The 18,017-nt window shown below is 40.9% G+C and overlaps 1 protein-coding gene across 3 annotated transcripts in view; it reads right to left on the minus strand.

Moving 5' to 3' along the window:
• Positions 1–18,017, minus strand: part of POLK (DNA polymerase kappa) — a 54,222-nt gene that overhangs the window by 30,610 nt on the left and 5,595 nt on the right. For 2 of the 3 annotated variants that reach the window (XM_053291192.1, XM_053291194.1), the window contains exons 2-8: positions 15,905–16,074; positions 13,042–13,161; positions 9,889–10,041; positions 8,519–8,572; positions 7,377–7,508; positions 3,364–3,517; positions 1,848–2,102 (exon numbers count right to left, since the gene is read on the minus strand). In XM_053291192.1, coding sequence (XP_053147167.1) covers positions 1,848–2,102; positions 3,364–3,517; positions 7,377–7,508; positions 8,519–8,572; positions 9,889–10,041; positions 13,042–13,161; positions 15,905–16,074 — 1,038 coding nt within the window. The remainder of the gene's footprint in view (positions 1–1,847; positions 2,103–3,363; positions 3,518–7,376; positions 7,509–8,518; positions 8,573–9,888; positions 10,042–13,041; positions 13,162–15,904; positions 16,075–18,017) is intronic. The other variant, XM_053291193.1, reaches the window with a different exon arrangement.

The following is an 18,017-nucleotide window of genomic DNA, read 5'->3' on the forward strand; positions in this document are numbered from 1 at the left end:
CTTGCTTAAAAACCAGCATTCAGTATCCAGGGGCTTGATTCCAACTTTCTAACCAATGACTATCAACATCCTGTTTTAGACTTTTTCTTCATTTCGCTCCTTATTCTCTCTCTTCCACCCCCATTGGGAAGGTTTTGATTACTGACATCCTAGCCTGAAAGTGCAAATGAATGACACAGGGGAGCAGAGGAATCACCTGATGGGTATCATTCCAGATGGCAAAGCACCTGCCTCTCCCTTTTAAAAACAGCCCTTCCCACCAGTGTTTTTGGACCATCAAAGTGTGCCAAACAGAATAAATGGGAAGGCTTGTGAGTTGCTCAAAGAGAGGCATTAAGTTGAGGCTGAGCTCCTGGATACACTTTATCCAAGTGGGGTGGGGCCTGTTGTTTCCCTTAGCCAAACTTTAGCATTGATTCCTCCTCCTCCTCGGAGAAAATGCCCCCAATTGCCTTTCACAGTCGAATCAATTTGTTTACCCTCCCCACCCTGTGAAGGGTCAAAGTTGCTTATCTCACCCCACCATCCCTCCACTTGGGGATTCCCCAGACAACCAGCAATAAAAAGGCTTCTGTAGTGTGAATGTGCGATCCTGCTCTCATTGCTTCCTACTCTGCCCCCCTCACCCTCTCCCATTATCTTCCTTCCTAGCAGGGAGTCAAAATACATACCTATTTTATATTCTACATATAGGCTTGTAGAATTCGATAGCCACCAGGCTTACTTTAGAGATTCTTTGTTCCTGGGACAGTCAGACAAGTTGAGGTCCAAAGGTGGCAGGAAGGAAGCTAGCTAGAAGCATGACTCCTGAGCAAGAAATCCCATCCCATGGCACTCTCATCACCTCTAGCTCCCTGCAGCCTTGGCTGCCTCATGCTAACTTTCCTTTCTCCTCAGCCCAAGGAGGCACAAAATCTCATCTTGAGAGAGCAGGGGCTCTTCTGTCTCTTTCCTGTTCTTCCCCCTCCCATCCCCATCCCTGTTACAAGTGCCTGCCTGGCTAAGTGCAAGAGGCTTAAACCAGCCCTGTGAGTAAAAAACTTGAACCCTCACATCATTCAGCAGGAGAACTCCTAGGACTGGGTAATGAAGTCAGTCTCTGGAAAGCCAGGGCAAGCCTCCTGCCTGGGGTATCACGTGACTCTCTTCACCTGCCAGAGCAGCCTCTTCCTCTTCCTCCTCCGGTGCTCTGTGCGCCAGCTGAGGCTTTAAAAACAGAACTGGAAGGGACCAGAGACTATACAATCCACTAGTAACTCTCACACAGGCCTGCACAACATACAGTCTGCAGGCCGAATCCAGCCTGAGGGCACATTTTTGGAGGCCCGCAGGGCTGCACAGTATGCTGGGCTCTCCTCACTCTGCCACCACTGCATCTCGCTGCACCACTCTACATCCAGCTGGCTCCCAGGCAACAGGAAAGAGGAAGTTGCCTTCCAGGGCTTTCCTCTACCTAGATTTCCTCTTGGCTATGGAGCACTGTGTTGGCTGCCAGGTGGCTGAAGGCAGCTAGTTCTGGACTCGGTGGTAGGAGGAAGCTGCTATTCAGCCTTTCCTCCGTCTTGACCCCTGGGAGCCACCATGCCACTCCATATCCAAGCAGCAATTCAGTGAAGGAAAGCCCTAGACAGCAGCTTACTCCTTCCCACCACCTGGGAGCTGGCTGGATGTAGAGTGGCTCAGCGAGGGTAGTGGAGGACGGGGAGCCAAGGGCTGGGACTACTCAGCATACAGCCCTGTGGGGCTGCCAAAAACATGTCCACAGGCCAGAAAACCCCTACTTCTCGACGCAAGCTAGCCAGAGTGAGGCATTCTAGAAGTGTGTGTGTCTGTGTGTGTGTATTTACCAGCACTGGCAGTCAGATTCGTTTTTTGTTCAATCCTAAAGCGAATTTCCTCCACAACTTGCTCAGCTGACATTCCAAAGACAACTGAATTTGTTTGGATTGTTGATCGCTGGTGTGTCTGTTCTTCCAAGTGCAGCAAAGGGTCAACGGCTTGCTTATGCATCAGAGAATCATCATCATCAAACAATACTGGTGAACAGGAGTGTGCATCTTCACTCAGTGTTGATGTGTCAAATCCATCTATATTCTCTTTGCCTCAAAAAAAAAGGGGGGGGGGAGAAAAAAAGAGTAAGAAGCTGTTGGAACTCTATAAACAGTACTCTCATTTGGAAATTTCCATACACAGTTAGTAACAAAAGTAGCTTCTAACTCCTTGATCACTCCATTTGTCAAGTTCTTATAATTTCTTCTTTCTTTAGAAATGACATCAAGGATTCTCATTGTTATTGCAGCTGAAACCAACTTCTTGGGAGCAAGGTAAGGGCTAGTACTACATCAGTATTTCTAATGCATATTCCATCTGGAAGAACTGCATATTCACAACAAGAAATTGGCACAGAATGAAGTTGCATGTTTATATAGAAATTTATTTAGATGAAAACCCCAGCTTTTCTGCTTCTTTGAGAAAGTTAGCCAGAGTAACAATTATTTCTCATAATTCAGAGCAGCATTCATCTCATACTTATTTATCAGATGAATGCTCATCAGAAACGCTTCCAGACCCCTCAGCAAACTGTCTTCTATGGGTCCCAAGAGCGTCACTCTGCCACCACCACACAAAGGCTATGGGCTCAGAGATGGTCTCAGGGATCAGTCTTAGGCCCTCAGCAAAAATACCAGCACTAGCCTTACTGCTCAGGAGAAGACTGGGCTCCTGCTCATCCAGAATTTAGTGTGGTAACTCAGCTACACTGTTGAGCAACTTGATAAGCTATGTATTGAGTGGAGTGTCTCTCTGGTTAGGCACTTGCTCACCAGTAAGAATGAAGGTAGTGAGTTAATCCACTATTCTGATCAGTATAGTTCAAAAATTAGTTGCCCAGGAAACAAGAACACACACAGAACTCCCTCCACTGAAATCAATGGGAATCTTCATGTGCAGAGGAGCTCCCTGTGTGCTTTGGAGCACAGACAGAATTCTGGACTGTGGAATCTACCTATCTTATCACCAGCTGGTTCATTTGAGTACCACCACTGCATTTAAAAAAAATTGACACACATTTAAAAATAGCCACTGTCAACCTTGTTGGTGACAATAATTCTCTTAATATAAGCTGAAGCTCCACCCTTTTGAGAAACATTAGATACACAAGGTTTAATTAGAACAAATATTAAAAAGGAAATTGGGATTTCCAGAACAGTTCCATCTTAGCTGCTTTGAGATAATGCAAGCAGCTAATAATAAATAATAATATTTTAAAATGTTCCTGTGTCATAATTCCCTGGCTTATCAAGTTACAATATAAAAGCAAGTTAAAATGTTCTTTTGGTTTGGCAGTTTCCAATAATTGCTTACCATTTAGAACAAAGTTGCGTGTTTTGATGAAATGTTCTCTTTTGTCTTCATGCCAGTTCTTTCTTTCTTCTAAGTACTGCGTTATGTTCAAGTAAGCTTCATCGAGACCCATGGGCATAAAATGAGGATCATATTCAGATAGTATCTCCCTAACCTTATAATACAAAATACAAAGTTGTGCTGTTGTAGCAAATAAAATATGTATTCTCTGAAGTAGGCCACAGCCAGTCCATACCATATCATTCATTCTTTTAAAATTCCATTATAATTGATCAATACTATAAGAATTTTAAAGATATAAATAATATATTGACATTCCAAATTTGTATGGCTTCTGGTTCACATTTCAAACAACTAAATAAACAAAAGCTTTCTACTCAGTGTGGAAACTTGATTATGTTATATTGTGTACCATCTCTGGGTGAATGTGAAGTTTATGTAGCGCAACAGAATTAAGTTCAAAAGACAGCATCATAACTATCTAAAATCTTCATACCAAGTGAAGTTTTATGGCTCAAATAACTGTAATATTCTATTCAGCTTAAGGAATAGTAATCATTTGCAGATTATATTTTGAAGAAAAACTTGAAATAATTTAAATTAAGGTTCAGAATTGTATGCAATGTTAATAGAAGCAGTCCTTAGTCATGAAAGGCTAAAAGTAATCAATTTGCATATGCTCCTAAAGTCAGATATTGAGACAAAATCTATAGCACACTATAAAATATAGTAAAGTCTACTATATTGTAGTAGAATGACTTTAGCATTTCTTTCAGTAACATTTCTTAATATTAGCCTGATGGGACAAAATGCAAAAGTGTTATAAAGTGAATATGGTGCAGAGTTTTTACCAAGTGATTCCAAGAAGAACCCAAGATTAAAGGATGAATCTTACACCACTAAACTGAACCAAACTGATTTTCAAAATGTGGGGAACTGGACCCAAAATAAACATCAAGACTAAACGCTTATTCTACTCAGGAGTTCTAAAATGTTGAGATAGTTCAGCTACATCTTTACACTGGAGCTCAGAGAGCTGCAATTAGTTCCTGGGTCTGTCAGAGGCCTTGAACAAGTTAGTCAAATTTGGCCTTCCAATAAAATTTTAGTCTAGTTCAATTACTGCGAGGCAGAAACTGTATTATTATTACTGGGGGAAGTGCATGCGTGTGTGAGCATGTGTGCGCACACACAAAGTTCACAAGCAGTTTACATAGCAAAAGGAATTGGGGGAGGGGGGATGAGAGAAACAAGGAGAAATTGGTTCCTGTCCCAAAGGGGCTTACAATCTGTAAAGAGACACAAGGGAGACATTAGTAACACCCATTGTGAGGGATGTTATGCTGGGTGAATAGGGACAGGTACAATCCCCTCAGCTAAATACAAGAGAGCTACCACTTAAAAAGATGCCCAGTTAGCAGGGGTTAACACACACATGCATATCTTTAAAATTAACTTTCTCTGCATTTTAAAAAAAACCCATACAACATGCACCTATGATTTGCCACCTGGTAATATCATGGCACTGTCAAATTCTTTAAATATTTACTGCAGAGATTAGTAGCAGAAAATTATAAAACCTGCCGTCTTTCTCAATGTCTATGCATGAACATATTTTTACCCCCCCCCAAAAGTTTTTAAAGTAACAGATTGCCAAATGTACTTCTGATGAATGAATGAAATAAATGGCTGACATCCAGCATAATGTTGTGTGTGCACAATATGGGAGGGAGAAGTGGTTTTTACCAATCTTCCCTCTGCAGCCCTTGGGGCCTCCCAAACATATGACCCTGGGATCCTCAGAGACATATTTTTGGGAGGCATCAAAGGAAAGAATGAAGCATTGGCAATAATCACCCCCACTCATTCTAGGTGTGAAAGATGATTTGGCATGTATAACACTACATGTTATATGGCATATATAACATTCCTGGAGGTGTAGCTTTGTTCGTCTGTTGTAGCAAAAACAATGAGTCCTATAACACCTTAAAGCCTAACATTTATTGTAGCATACAGGCAAACCCCATTATCTGCAGGGCTTCCATTCTTCACTGGATAACAGAACTGAGGCTACTGAGTCACCGAGTCAGTGGAACTCTGAGGATTAAGTTCTAGGGGTGTGAACAGACTGTGGTTCGTGTACCAGTCCGAATTTGGACTGGTCCATGGTCCAGTGGACCGGTTCAGGTAAACCTCAAACTGGACCAATGGTTTGAGGTGGTGCGGTGGGGGGCAGCAAGCAGCACCTTTAACAGTAAAGATGGAGGGCCTTACCAGCTAGACCTCGGCTCCAAGCAGCTTCCTGCTGAGGCAGTGCTCTTCCAACAGCCTGCACACAGCTTTGTCACTCACCTGGTCTCCACGCATGCACCGGACCAATTTGAGGTTTGGTTGCACAGAGGACCAGTCCAAATTTGGACCGGTATAAGAACTGTGGTGAGTACACACCCCTATCAGGTTCCTGGAGGCTCCGAAAAGGAGGGGGGGAGCATAGACAAATGCCCCTGAAAACTGTTTTAAAAGTACCCTACTGTGCTCTGCGGGTCTCCAGGTGTCCATCAATGCCTCCCAAAAGTCCCAGTGTTTTACATGAAAAATCGTGTTTTTGACATTTAAAAAAAACACAAATGAGCCAAAATGGCTCCTCTCTTCAAAATGGAGGCTGGAAATGACCTCAGAGGTCATTTCTGGCCACCCCGTACCCGCGGATTTGTAGAATTAATCCTTTGCAATCCTTCCTCCACCCCTGCTGGTGTATGCCGCAGTCAGGTTTCAATTACCCAACTGCGATCCACGAATGGCGAAGTTTGACTGTAAATGTTTGTGGACTACACAGTCACTTTATCAGATGAATAAAGTTGGCAGATACATATCTGCATAGTTATAAAGAAAAAATCAACTATTTCGCCTCACTGTTTTGAATCATTTTGCTTTTGCTGTGTGTGTGAAATATATGCATATCAAATGATCACACTTGATGCAATTTATGCGGTAGATTGTAGCTCACAAAAGTTAATACTACAATACATGTTTTAGTATTTTGGTGCCACAAAATTATCTTGTTTTCACTGTACGTTGTTATATTGCACTGAATATCAATAGAAAAAATGATATTCTGCAGTACTTCTATGTGAAGTTAAAGGTTTTTTAAATGAAAAATTAATTATAGCTCTAAACAATGTATATACTGTATGGATAGATTCTCTGTACCATTTTGTTTCTATTAACTTATCTCTGTTGAATTCCATGGTACTAATCAATTTCAAGATTCTAGGTTTTTGGTTTGTTTTTTTAAAGTGGGAATTGGCAGCAATTAAAGTGAATTTTATCTCTTTCACTAAAAAGCTTTTTATATATTTTTCTATTGCTAATACATTTTCATGAACAGGATAGAAACATTTTGATAAATAGTAATATAGAAATGGATAGTGGCCTGGATAGAATTGGTTGGGTAAAGTGAAAATGGTTTTGGGGCCATTACAAGGAAAAAAACCAAGCGAAAATGAATTCAAGACATGGAATATTCTGGCTATTAAGAAACTAGTCAGGGAGACAGATACCTGCTAATTATTGTTGCCTGCAAAATCATAAACTCATTCTCTTTGAAATAAAGCAATCTGCATGTCTCACTTGAATTTACAGAGGGAGTGAAGGTACGTAAAATAGGCAACTCCAGCTCCTTAGGGCAGTTTCTGCTGACTATTCAGAATACTCTGCTGTTCAGTAGAACTGATCATTAGGAAGTGCTAATGGAGAAGTCAATAATTGCCTTGTTTTAAGGCTAGTTCTGTTGGAAGGAACCAATCCATTAATCATAATCCATATATTTACATACCCACACACAGCAACTGTATCTGTGAACACACATTTTAACACTATATTTTATTCAGAAACAAAGCAAATTCATGAAAATGTGAAGCTTAGCAATAGTCATTTTGGAATTCAAGGATGACATATGACAAATTAAATCCATTAAATCAATGTGTGCTCTGGAATTGGAAAGAAATTCTTACCTCTTTGCTTACTTCTTCATATTTCTTAAAGTTTAATGGCACTATGGTAAGTTGTGGGCAGAGCTTCTTAGCAATAAACCCAGGCATTGCTGCACGTACCCCAAATCTCCTAGCATGATAATTTGAAGTTGACTTGGAAGAGACAGAAAAAGAATTTAGATTCAAATCTAACCATTGTTTGTCTTTTAGTAACAGAGCCCACATGTGCCCACATAAACACATTGTATTCATTCTAGCAATCTTTTGTGTTTTGTTGTTTAGAAGTTTATCCCAGTCGGGGTCCTATAGAGTGTGGGGGGTGGAGTCAGAAAGGAAAAGGGAGGGAAATGAGAAGGAGAAAATCCTAAAAAAAAGCTAGGACCACTCTAGCTTGTTTAACTGCTAAGTATACTATACTATACTATAACTATACTATACTATACTATACACACACGTTATAAGCCAACCCCAAATCTTTGACAAAGGTCATGTCTGGGAAAATGTAGAATAACCAGAATTAGGGCAAATAGAGGGGGGGAAATGTGATTATGGCTGATCAGGCCATTCTAGAAATGATCAGTAAGATACCTTCGGATTTGTCCTAGACAGGGCCAGTTTCAGAGCATCCTTGGCAAATGGCCCTCTATGGGCTTACTCCTACCTGGGTTGGCCCTAAGATTTTTGCTCACCACCACCTCATAAAGGTCCCGGGCAAGGGGCAATCAAGGATCAGCTGTAGGCCCTTCTGTCCGCTGACCAATGATGCTGACCTCCTGATGTTGTGGTGAACACTCTGGTGGGATTGGAACCAGCATTGAGAGCCCAAAAAGCTAAACTTAGGCCTGTATCTGGAATTGTTGTTTTATAAGAAACTGGAGTGTGACCTTTGGTTCTGCTGAGCCAAAGTAACTGAATGGAATTGTTTATTCTATAGTCAAGGCCTGACCAGAGGGGAAGTCTCGTCCCTCTCTGCCTTGAAGCTTGTTTGTGCATTGCGCTATGCCAAAGGTAATCATGGGAACCAGCTCAAAACTTGTTAAGAGTAATCATATTTAGAAGGTCCTATAGAACAACACATAGATACTAGTACCTACATATTTTAGGGGATACCATATTCACACAATTAGTTAATGAAACTCTTTGCATGCTATCTCCTAACATACTTCTTGGAACTGAAGGGCACCAACTCTGCCTCTAGACGACTGCAACCTGTCAATCTGGACAGAAATAGGATTGTTTTGAGAACATCAGAAGAGAAACAGCCCCATCTGAGTCAGTAAACAAGTGCTGGATACGAACCCCAAGAATGGTAGACTCCTAGACCAAATATGGTAAGAGAGTCTGGGAGGGGGAACTGGAGTTGCTGATATCAGTCTGGGGACACAGAGGGACATGATATGACTGTTTTTGATATGAAATATGAATAACAGACTGGGAGGAAAGTATAAAGAGGGACACACCCTCACACAAGGCGAGGAAAAGGCATGCTCTCATTCCATGGGAAGGATAGTATGTAGCCCCTATCTGCTGAAGGTAACTCATGAGTAGCAGATTGCTGTAGTTGCCCTGGTCTCTAAGATCAGAGCGACTTCCATCCCTGCATACTCAATTACTTTGCCAAGACACCTGGACAGGTGAATGTCTCCCTGCGCACTCAAGATTTTCATCCCTGAGTTCTACAGCTGACGTAGACCTACAAGACCCGGTAATTATATCTGCAGATGTGTGCCTTCAGCCCAGCATCTTCTAAACTAACATCCATGTCCAACTCCCTAACTCCCGCTTTTTGTCATATGGATCTCTGTCTCCCCCCCCCCCTTCTGCTTCCCAGAACTTCCTTAGCCTGGGCCTGTCAGTTTCTCTCCCCGCCACCCCACCCTCATCCTTCCTCTGTCTCAGCCCATTCACTCTGGACTGTCAGGCCCAAGGCCAGAATGGGCACCTCCTCCCTCCTTGGTTCTTTCCTTTTCACTCATTTCCCTCCCCCTTCTTCTTTCCTATGCTGGGACTGTTCTCTTTTCCTTCTCTTCCTGCTTGAAACCAAAACTGCAAATCTTGTGTCTTAGCAGCTGAGAAATATCACACACACACACACACACACACACACACACACACACACACACGATTCATTGCTAGTAAGAAAGAAAATGATTTCACTGCTATTCATTTCTAGTGAGGGAAAATGATTTTAGCTGTTATTGAAAACACTACACTACACTGAGGAAGAAAACTAATTGACTGATTTTGCTTGCGTGCCTAATTGCTTAGATGAAACCATTTGCCTTAAGAAAGCTTATAAAACTACAATTACGTGTGACATCTCTTCTCTTCATCCCCGATTGCTCCATGACCTCAGAGCCGAACTAGGGGTAGCCTCTGTTGACTAAGTTAGGAGGGGCTGTGGGCTCCCTCTCTCCCTTGAAGGGAGGGCATTGCAGCCTGTTGTTCACAATAATGTCATACTAGACCAACCCGAATCACACAACTCTAAATGAACAATCATGGTTATGTATATATAAATTCTGCACCTTACCAACATACTCAATGATCCCACTGCTATAGGCTTGTCCCTCAGTTCATGATTGTCTCTCATTTCTACAGCTGCATAAAAGGCATCCATATCGACATGTACAATCGTACAGCTAAGATCACGGCTCTGATCCAATTCTATTGCAAGTTTATCCATCTGTACATAAAACACCACATGTGTATAAATGCAGAGCAATTAATACCTGGAATACTGTGAGTGTTGTGAATAAAACTGCTCAAAAGAGCAGTTCCTGGCAATCAATTTCATGGGATGACCCCTGGTTCTAGTGTTATGTGAGAGGGAGAAGAATTTCTCCACTTTCTCCACATTATGCATGATTTTATAGACCTCTATCATGTCTCCCCGCAGTTGTCTTTTTTCTAAACTAAAAAGCCCCAGGTGTTGTAGCCTTGTCTCATAAGAAAGGTGCTCTAGGCCCCTGATCATCTTGGTTGCCCTAATGGTTTAGCATTATTAGCACAAGTTGCGCGCTAACTTGTTTCCCCTTTCCATTTGCATGCAATGGGAATAAATTTGCTGTTGCTATTCCTGGTTCGATACAAACAATTTGTCATTGTGTCCAAACCCAGCAAATCAGGGTTTATTCTAAATAGCTTGTGAATAAGCCAGAATGAGAGCCTGGTAATTATTTATTTTGAAAGTCTTTTAAAAACAAAGCATTGAACAACTGACAACATTAGAGAACCGGAATTTCCTTTATTTTTTGTCACTAAACCATTGATGTTTACATCATTTTGTTACATTTTAAAGGCATTTTTCACAAAGCACCCCAGTGCAAAATGCAGCACAATATTGTATTGTATGTATTCTTTTAACTAGTTGAAAACAATCAAACAATAAACTCACAGAAAGAAGATTAACCTTAAACACCCCAAGCTTGAATGCTTGGATGAGCAGACAAGTCTTTTGCAACTGCTGCAACATCAGGAGGAACGAGCCAGTACGGACCTCCCAAAGGAGTGCCAGAGCCTGCACATAGCTACCAAGAAGACTCTAACCAATGGGCTTGACAGCTGAATCTCTGCAGGTATCAGCACACAGAGTAAAGTATCCCCAGAGGATCTTAGTGGACAGATGAATTCATACGTCTTTAAGATACTTTTAAAGAATCAGCACCTTAAATTGCACCTGGAAACAAACTGGAAGCCAATTCAAGTGAAACAAAATGAACAAAAACCGCTACTGACTGAACCAAGAGGCACCTTTTAAAATGCACCTTATATTGGCTCTTATTTTTTGGAAGGGAGAATTATAGCTTATATTCAACCCAATATACAGGTGAAACTCGGAAAATTAGAATATCGTGCAAAAGTCCATTAATTTCAGTAATGCAAATTAAAAGGTGAAACTGATATATGAGACAGACGCATTACATGCAAAGTGAGATAAGTCAAGCCTTAATTTGTTATAATTGTGATGATCATGGCGTACAGCTCATGAAAACCCCAAATCCACAATCTCAGAAAATTAGAATATTACATGGAACCAAGAAGACAAGGATTGAAGAATAGAACAATATTGGACCTCTGAAAAGTATAAGCATGCATATGTATTCAGTACTTGGTTTGGGCCCCTTTTGCAGCAATTACTGCCTCAATGCGGCGTGGCATGGATGCTATCAGCCTGTGGCACTGATGAGGTGTTGTGGAAGACCAGGATGCTTCATTAGCGGCCTTCAGCTCTTCTGCATTGTTTGGTCTCATGTCTCTCATCCTTCTCTTGGCAATGCCCCATAGATTCTCTATGGGGTCAGGTCAGGCGAGTTTGCTGGCCAATCAAGCACAGTATACTGTATACTTTTCAGAGGTCCGATATTGTTCTATTCTTCAATCCTTGTCTTCTTGGTTCCATGTAATATTCTAATTTTCTGAGATTGTGGATTTGGGGTTTTCATGAGCTGTACGCCATGATCATCACAATTATAACAAATTAAGGCTTGACTTATCTCGCTTTGCATGTAATGAGTCTGTCTCATATATCAGTTTCACCTTTTAATTTGCATTACTGAAATTAATGGACTTTTGCACGATATTCTAATTTTCCGAGTTTCACCTGTAGTTTCCCTCCCAGGGGCTGTTGGTGGTTTTATTTAGTTATTGTTAATTTAATGATGATGATGATAAATGATGATGATGATGTCTTTGAGAAAGTTTGTGGATTTTGGAAGAATGCATATTTCATCACTGTTATGGTATAACATACCATATTATCATCATCATCATTATAAACCTTTCGGTGACAGGGAATCATGTCTTCATTCATTTTGCTATATAAAGCAGTTTGAGAACTTTTTTGTATGTGGGTGGCAGTGGGGGGGCAGTATATTGTATAAATACTAAGCAAGATCCAGACTAAGTTGGTCATGACTGTCCCATTGACATTAATGGGAATTATGTTAGTCAGGACTAACTTGTCTCATTGCTTTCAATGGTGCTTAGATATGACTAGTTAAGTCTGGATGCTGCCCACTAATAGCAGCAACAACATGAGAGTAAGATGTCGAATGCCAGAGGTTCCAGGCATAAGTTGTCTACACCAGCTGTAGTTTTCAGGTGCTTTTCAAGGGCATTTATCCAGCCTACACAGACAAGATTAACTGGGAAGGTAACTATGTCCTGCTCCTCCTTCCATTAGAACCAGGAATCCAACAACAAAAGCTTCAATAGTTTCTCAGGGTGTTAAAGCCTGAAGGTCAGCAGACCCTGAAAAACCAGTTGAGGCACTCCATACACATGGAGTCTGGGCAAGAGATTAATAAAGCTAGTGAGGCATGAAGAGAGCAAACTGACTTTAGTTTACTTAAGTGGCAAACCCTTTGTCAAGAGTTATCTAAAATGCATGCTTATATGAGGCCAATATCATGGGTTGCCTGAAGGTACACTTAGAGCCTATGCAATTTCCCCCCAGATTAAATTAATCAAGTTTATACAGAAGATTAAATTCAACTTTTTACAAAACTATATTAAAATGTGTACTGTATGAACACAATATTAAAAAACTGCATAAGTGCACCTTCACACAAAGCAGGCATTCTTTAAGCAAGAAGGATGAGGTAGTGGGCGGCAGGGCACAGATGGAAGCCTTCTACCTTTCCCCCCATACAGTTTCCCCTTCAGAAGACCAATTTGATATTACCTGTAACTGAGTTTTCATGATTTGTTGATCTGTTATTTTTTCTTTTAGCTTCAGCATTTTTTCAATTCGTTCATTAACCTGTTTATCTTTCTTAAGCTCATTTTCATAAAATTTAGAACCCTGTTAAAAGAGATTAAAATTACTTTATACCTTATTCAGCTTAGCTCAAATGTATTATTTTTAAGTTATAAAGAACATACATTTTAAAAAATGTTTTGTCCAACCCAAAGTTTGTTATACCATTGCTTAGGGTGGTGAATATTAAGGAATTAAAGTAGCAGTCACTGAAAAAAGCAACATATAGATACAATGAGCTTCAGCAGAACACTGTGGCAAAATGTTCATGACTATGACAAACAAAAGATACATTTCATTTACACAATTATAGATTTTTTTTTGTAACCCACTTTGTGCCTTTGTGAGAACGGCAGGGTAAAAATGTCATATATAAAGTACTGCCCCAATACAGCATTACTCAACATAACAATTCACAGGCACTGCAACATTACAGGTGTGTTACAGGTAGACATGCACCAGTATTTGGACTGGAACACAAAACTACAATTCTAAAACAAATTATTTATGATGAATGTTCCATTGATTCCAATGGGGCTAAATCATAAGAAAGCATGTGAAGTCAGCTTTTACCAGCACAAATCTTCAGGACATCATGTACTATCCTGCCTGCATTAATAAAGTACAGTCATTGAATTAAAGCTATCCACTGTGCCTAAAGTCAGTGGGAAGTGAGAGAAAGGACAGGATTGGAGTGGAGAAAAATGCAGGAAAATTGTGTGCGTGGGTGCACATACCCACACTTGATTCTTTACTCCCAAACCAGCACCAGTTCCAAGTTGCACATATGTAGTGCCTTCATACTGACAGAGGTAAAGGTCAAGTGTGCCGTCGAGTCCGTGTCGACTCCTGGTGACCACAGAGCCCTGTGGTTGGTCTTTGGTAGAATACAGGAGGAGTTTACCATTGCTTTCTCCTGCACAGTATGAGATGATGCCTTTCAGCACCTTCCTATTTCGCTGCTGTGTGTCCCATAGTCTGGGAAACATACCAGCGGGGATTTGAACCGGCAACCTCTGGCTTGCTAATTAAGCCACTTCCCCGCTGCACCATTAGGTGGCTCACTGACAGATGGCATCCCTGTAATAAAAGGCATTGCACAGGGACAAGCCATCAGCTGTTTGGGACTGAGAAAATGGGTGTCTAAAGGGAACCACTTGATTTCCTTCAGCATGGAGCTTAAAGGTCAGTGGTAATAACCCATGTAGCACATATTCTTCAAGTTCATTTCTTGCCTCCAAGGATCCTTTTAGCTGCAAAGGACTATACCTTCTCCACTGAAAGAATTGCAGGGGTGAGGGGAAAGTGGCAATAAAAAAATATATGTGCCTCCTCTGATTAAATCCCTCCCCAGCTCCAGTTTTATTAAGGCTCCCCATGCTAAATATTACTACTTGTGTCAAAGTACTGTATATTTTCTTTACTGCCAAACTGGCAATTGTACAACTTTTCTAGTCCTTAATGTGATCCTTGAGAACACCCCCACCACCAACAACAGCTTCCTGTGCCTCCCAAATCTATGTGCCTGAGATTTGGAGGACCCTCAACAACATAGTTTTGGGAGGCACAGGTGTCCCTCCTTGTGCAGTGTAAAACTCTGGTGCATCAATGCAGTGTTAGTTTGGATGTTGGCCACTGTGCCCTTTTCAAAAAGAAGCCTGGTAATTTTATTCCAGATCAGTTCTTCTACTAGAGACATCACACTAATGGTATGACCAGAATTACCATATAACAGGAAAGGGCATGCAGCTGTATCAGTCTTGGAACTAAAAGGTTAATGCAGTTGCAGTGAAGAGGTTACTGCTGTCAGATTTTTGGCAGAAGTCCAAATTGCTGCTAAGTTGTTCAGCCTACAAGAGTTAATGTGATCTTGACATATTTATTTCTGCCCGATTATGGTTTGTAAGGAAATGAAGCGATTAGCACCTTATCTGCACATCTTTTAACTGTTTAAATTGAGTAGATGAAGTAATTATTTGAAGATGAATGGCATATAGGTTATTAAGTGAGAGATCAAAGTAAGGCAAACAAAAACAGTGTAATCAAGGAGGCAATCAAGTGCTCAAACTATTTAGCCACTGCATCCCGAAGTACTACTAGGATTTGTATTTCACAGTCAAGTGTTCAGTGTGTTTCATATGCATTATCTTGTTGCAATCCTTACAACAATTCTGTAAGGCAAGTATTGTCCTCATATTGCAGCTGGGGAGAGCCAGGACTGAGAGGCTTGTCTAAGGGCAACTAGAGACTTCATGGCAGAGGTGAGTTTTGAACTGGGGACTTCCTGATTCATAGCTCAGGCTGTTCGATGCTACACCACAGCAGGTTTCTAGGTAGGCCTGGAACATCAGTGGGAGTAGGAAGAAAAAGACAGTGAGTATGCAACAGAGGAACTCCAGCCCAACTCCACCTACATCAGGAACAGCCTTTGATGGCAATGGAGTGGTAGCAACATCAGCCAAAGTCAGGTGACCTTACTCCTTAATCTTGACTAGGTGCAACCTGAATCGCAAACTAAAGGACTCCTGGCATCTAGCTATGTATATAGCCAGCAAGCACATGAGCTCAGATTAAGAATATGCCCCAAGCCCTAACATTTGTTGTGAGCTGGGTGGGTGGGTGGGAGAAGTATTTGATTGTAGTTTTAAACCTCATTGTAATGGCTAGAGTGCCTTGTCTTCTAACAATAAATAATGAAGTCATGCAGCTAAAAATTCTACAGTCTTTATTAAGTGCAATCAATACCTGTGAATAGCTAAGGTATTAGTGAAAGCTTATGCAAACAAACCTTGGAGGCCTCCATTATGATTTTGTTGATCTTCTCTTTATCCAGTCCTTGCATTCCAGCTTTGTTATCATTGAGACCCATTCTGTGCAGAAGCCCTTCTCTGGGGGAGGTGTTACCTTTATCCATATTTTCCATTGCACAACTAAGTGAGAAGTTTCTCGCGTTTTGCCCTGAAAAAGACAAACCACATCATTCTTATCAGTGTTGTCTAGACACTTATACACCAACACAATGCTATAAAAGTATCACATAAGTACCACTTATGCACACCAACATTACAATAGTTATTTTCTCTAAATACAATTTAGCCAAGTCTGAATGAAAATCTGCCCTGGTATTAACATCTGGAAACAGTGGGTCAATTGGACTTAAAGAACCATGAACACAAAAGGAAAATTGCCACTACCACTGCTCTGCAAATGCTTATGGCATAATTAGGCAGGTTCTGCACTCCTGTCTGTGCAAGAGGTTGCACAAGCTGTCAGGCAACTCTTGAGCATGAGGTGTAGAACACCTCTTAGGTGAGTTAAACCCTCCTTTGTATATAACCCAGTATTTTAAATGGTAGACACAAATTTCTTTTACAGAAAGCAAATAGCACTTGTAAACTGCATTTTGCTCAGTACAAGACATGAAGTTTCTCTCAAGCTCTTTTTTTTTTTGCTCTTCAAACATCAAGTAAGCACTCCTCGTGTAAGCATTAAAATGTCTAACAGAAAGAAAAGGAAGCATTGTTTAGCTAAAAAACAAAAAAAGGGATAATCCACACAAATAAGTTGTTACCGTTTCAAGAGAGATCAGCACTGCTTCTCTAGTTAAGGGGCAGCAAATGGATTTCCCATTCCCACATTTTGGAGTCAGGCATGAAAGACTGAAAATGGCTAAACTCTAACAAATCAAAATCATAAATGAGAGATGTGTCTGGATTAGAAACAATAGAAGTCAGTGCACCAACTAAATTTTAAACACCTCTAAACTTTTTCGCCTTACCATTTGTGTGTGAATACAGATGGAAATTTTTGTTAGGTCTCGCACAAAAATAAAACAGGATTGTTGCTCACAGCTAACCAAAATAGATAATTTGCATAATCATTTGGGCTGTGTTTCAGAGCCTTCAAAGCTGAATAATACACACTACCCCTTTGGAACCACACAGACTGCTACTCCTAGCAAGGCCGTCTGTGCAGTACTGCACACTTCCAGTACATGGAGGGGCATCCTTCATGGGAAGCAGAGCCCTGTACTGCCCCAGCAGCAACTTGGAGGACATATGGAGGCACCAGGAAGTGTATGCAGGGAGAGCTGAGTGCTCTAGACCCTTCTGCACAGAGTCTAGGGGGAAAGTGCTTGAAAGGACACCTCCCAGTGTTCCCCACATGCCTTCCCAGCGGTTGCTGGGGCAGTACAGGGTTCTGCTTTCCATAAAGGAGTCCCTGCCCCTTCACACAAACACTGGAAGACGCAATACTGCACAGAGAGACGACACTGGTCTCTACACAGTTCTGAAGGGTTAGTGCATAGTATTTGGCATTAGACACTCTGAAGCACAGCCCTAATAATAAACTGATACAAAAACTCTTAATAAAAAATGTAATGATATTGAACTCACAATGCTGTTAACGTAGCATATTTGCATTGTTAACAATGTTGGAAGTTCAATATCATTACATAATTTATTAAGAGCTTTTGTATTAGATGATCATTCTATCATATTCTCTATTTTGATTTATTGTGGGCAACAATCCTGTTTTATTTTTGCGCAAGAAGTACCTATGTATCCTTAAAATGTATTGTTAAAAGTTTCTCTTTTATAATAAAAAATGTTAGTGCCTTATAAAACTATAGCTTCCCTTTATAGTTGGAACTCATCTGACACCTTTATCACTATTTCAAATCCATATTAGGATAGGAATTACCTGATCCCAACAAATAGAATTAGAAAGGCTCAATCAAATGAATTGAAGGTTTCCACTACAGGCAAGTGTGGTCATCTGTTAAATTTCCATGGCAGCAACAATACAGCTGATACGTATTTGCTATGTTAACCAGGTGTAGTGGTTAGAGTGCTGGACTAGGACTGGGGAGATCCGAGTGCAAATCCCCTTTCAGTGCT

The sequence above is a fragment of the Hemicordylus capensis genome, chromosome 2 (genome assembly GCF_027244095.1).
Source record: "Hemicordylus capensis ecotype Gifberg chromosome 2, rHemCap1.1.pri, whole genome shotgun sequence".
NCBI classification, from domain to species: Eukaryota; Metazoa; Chordata; class Lepidosauria; order Squamata; family Cordylidae; genus Hemicordylus; species Hemicordylus capensis.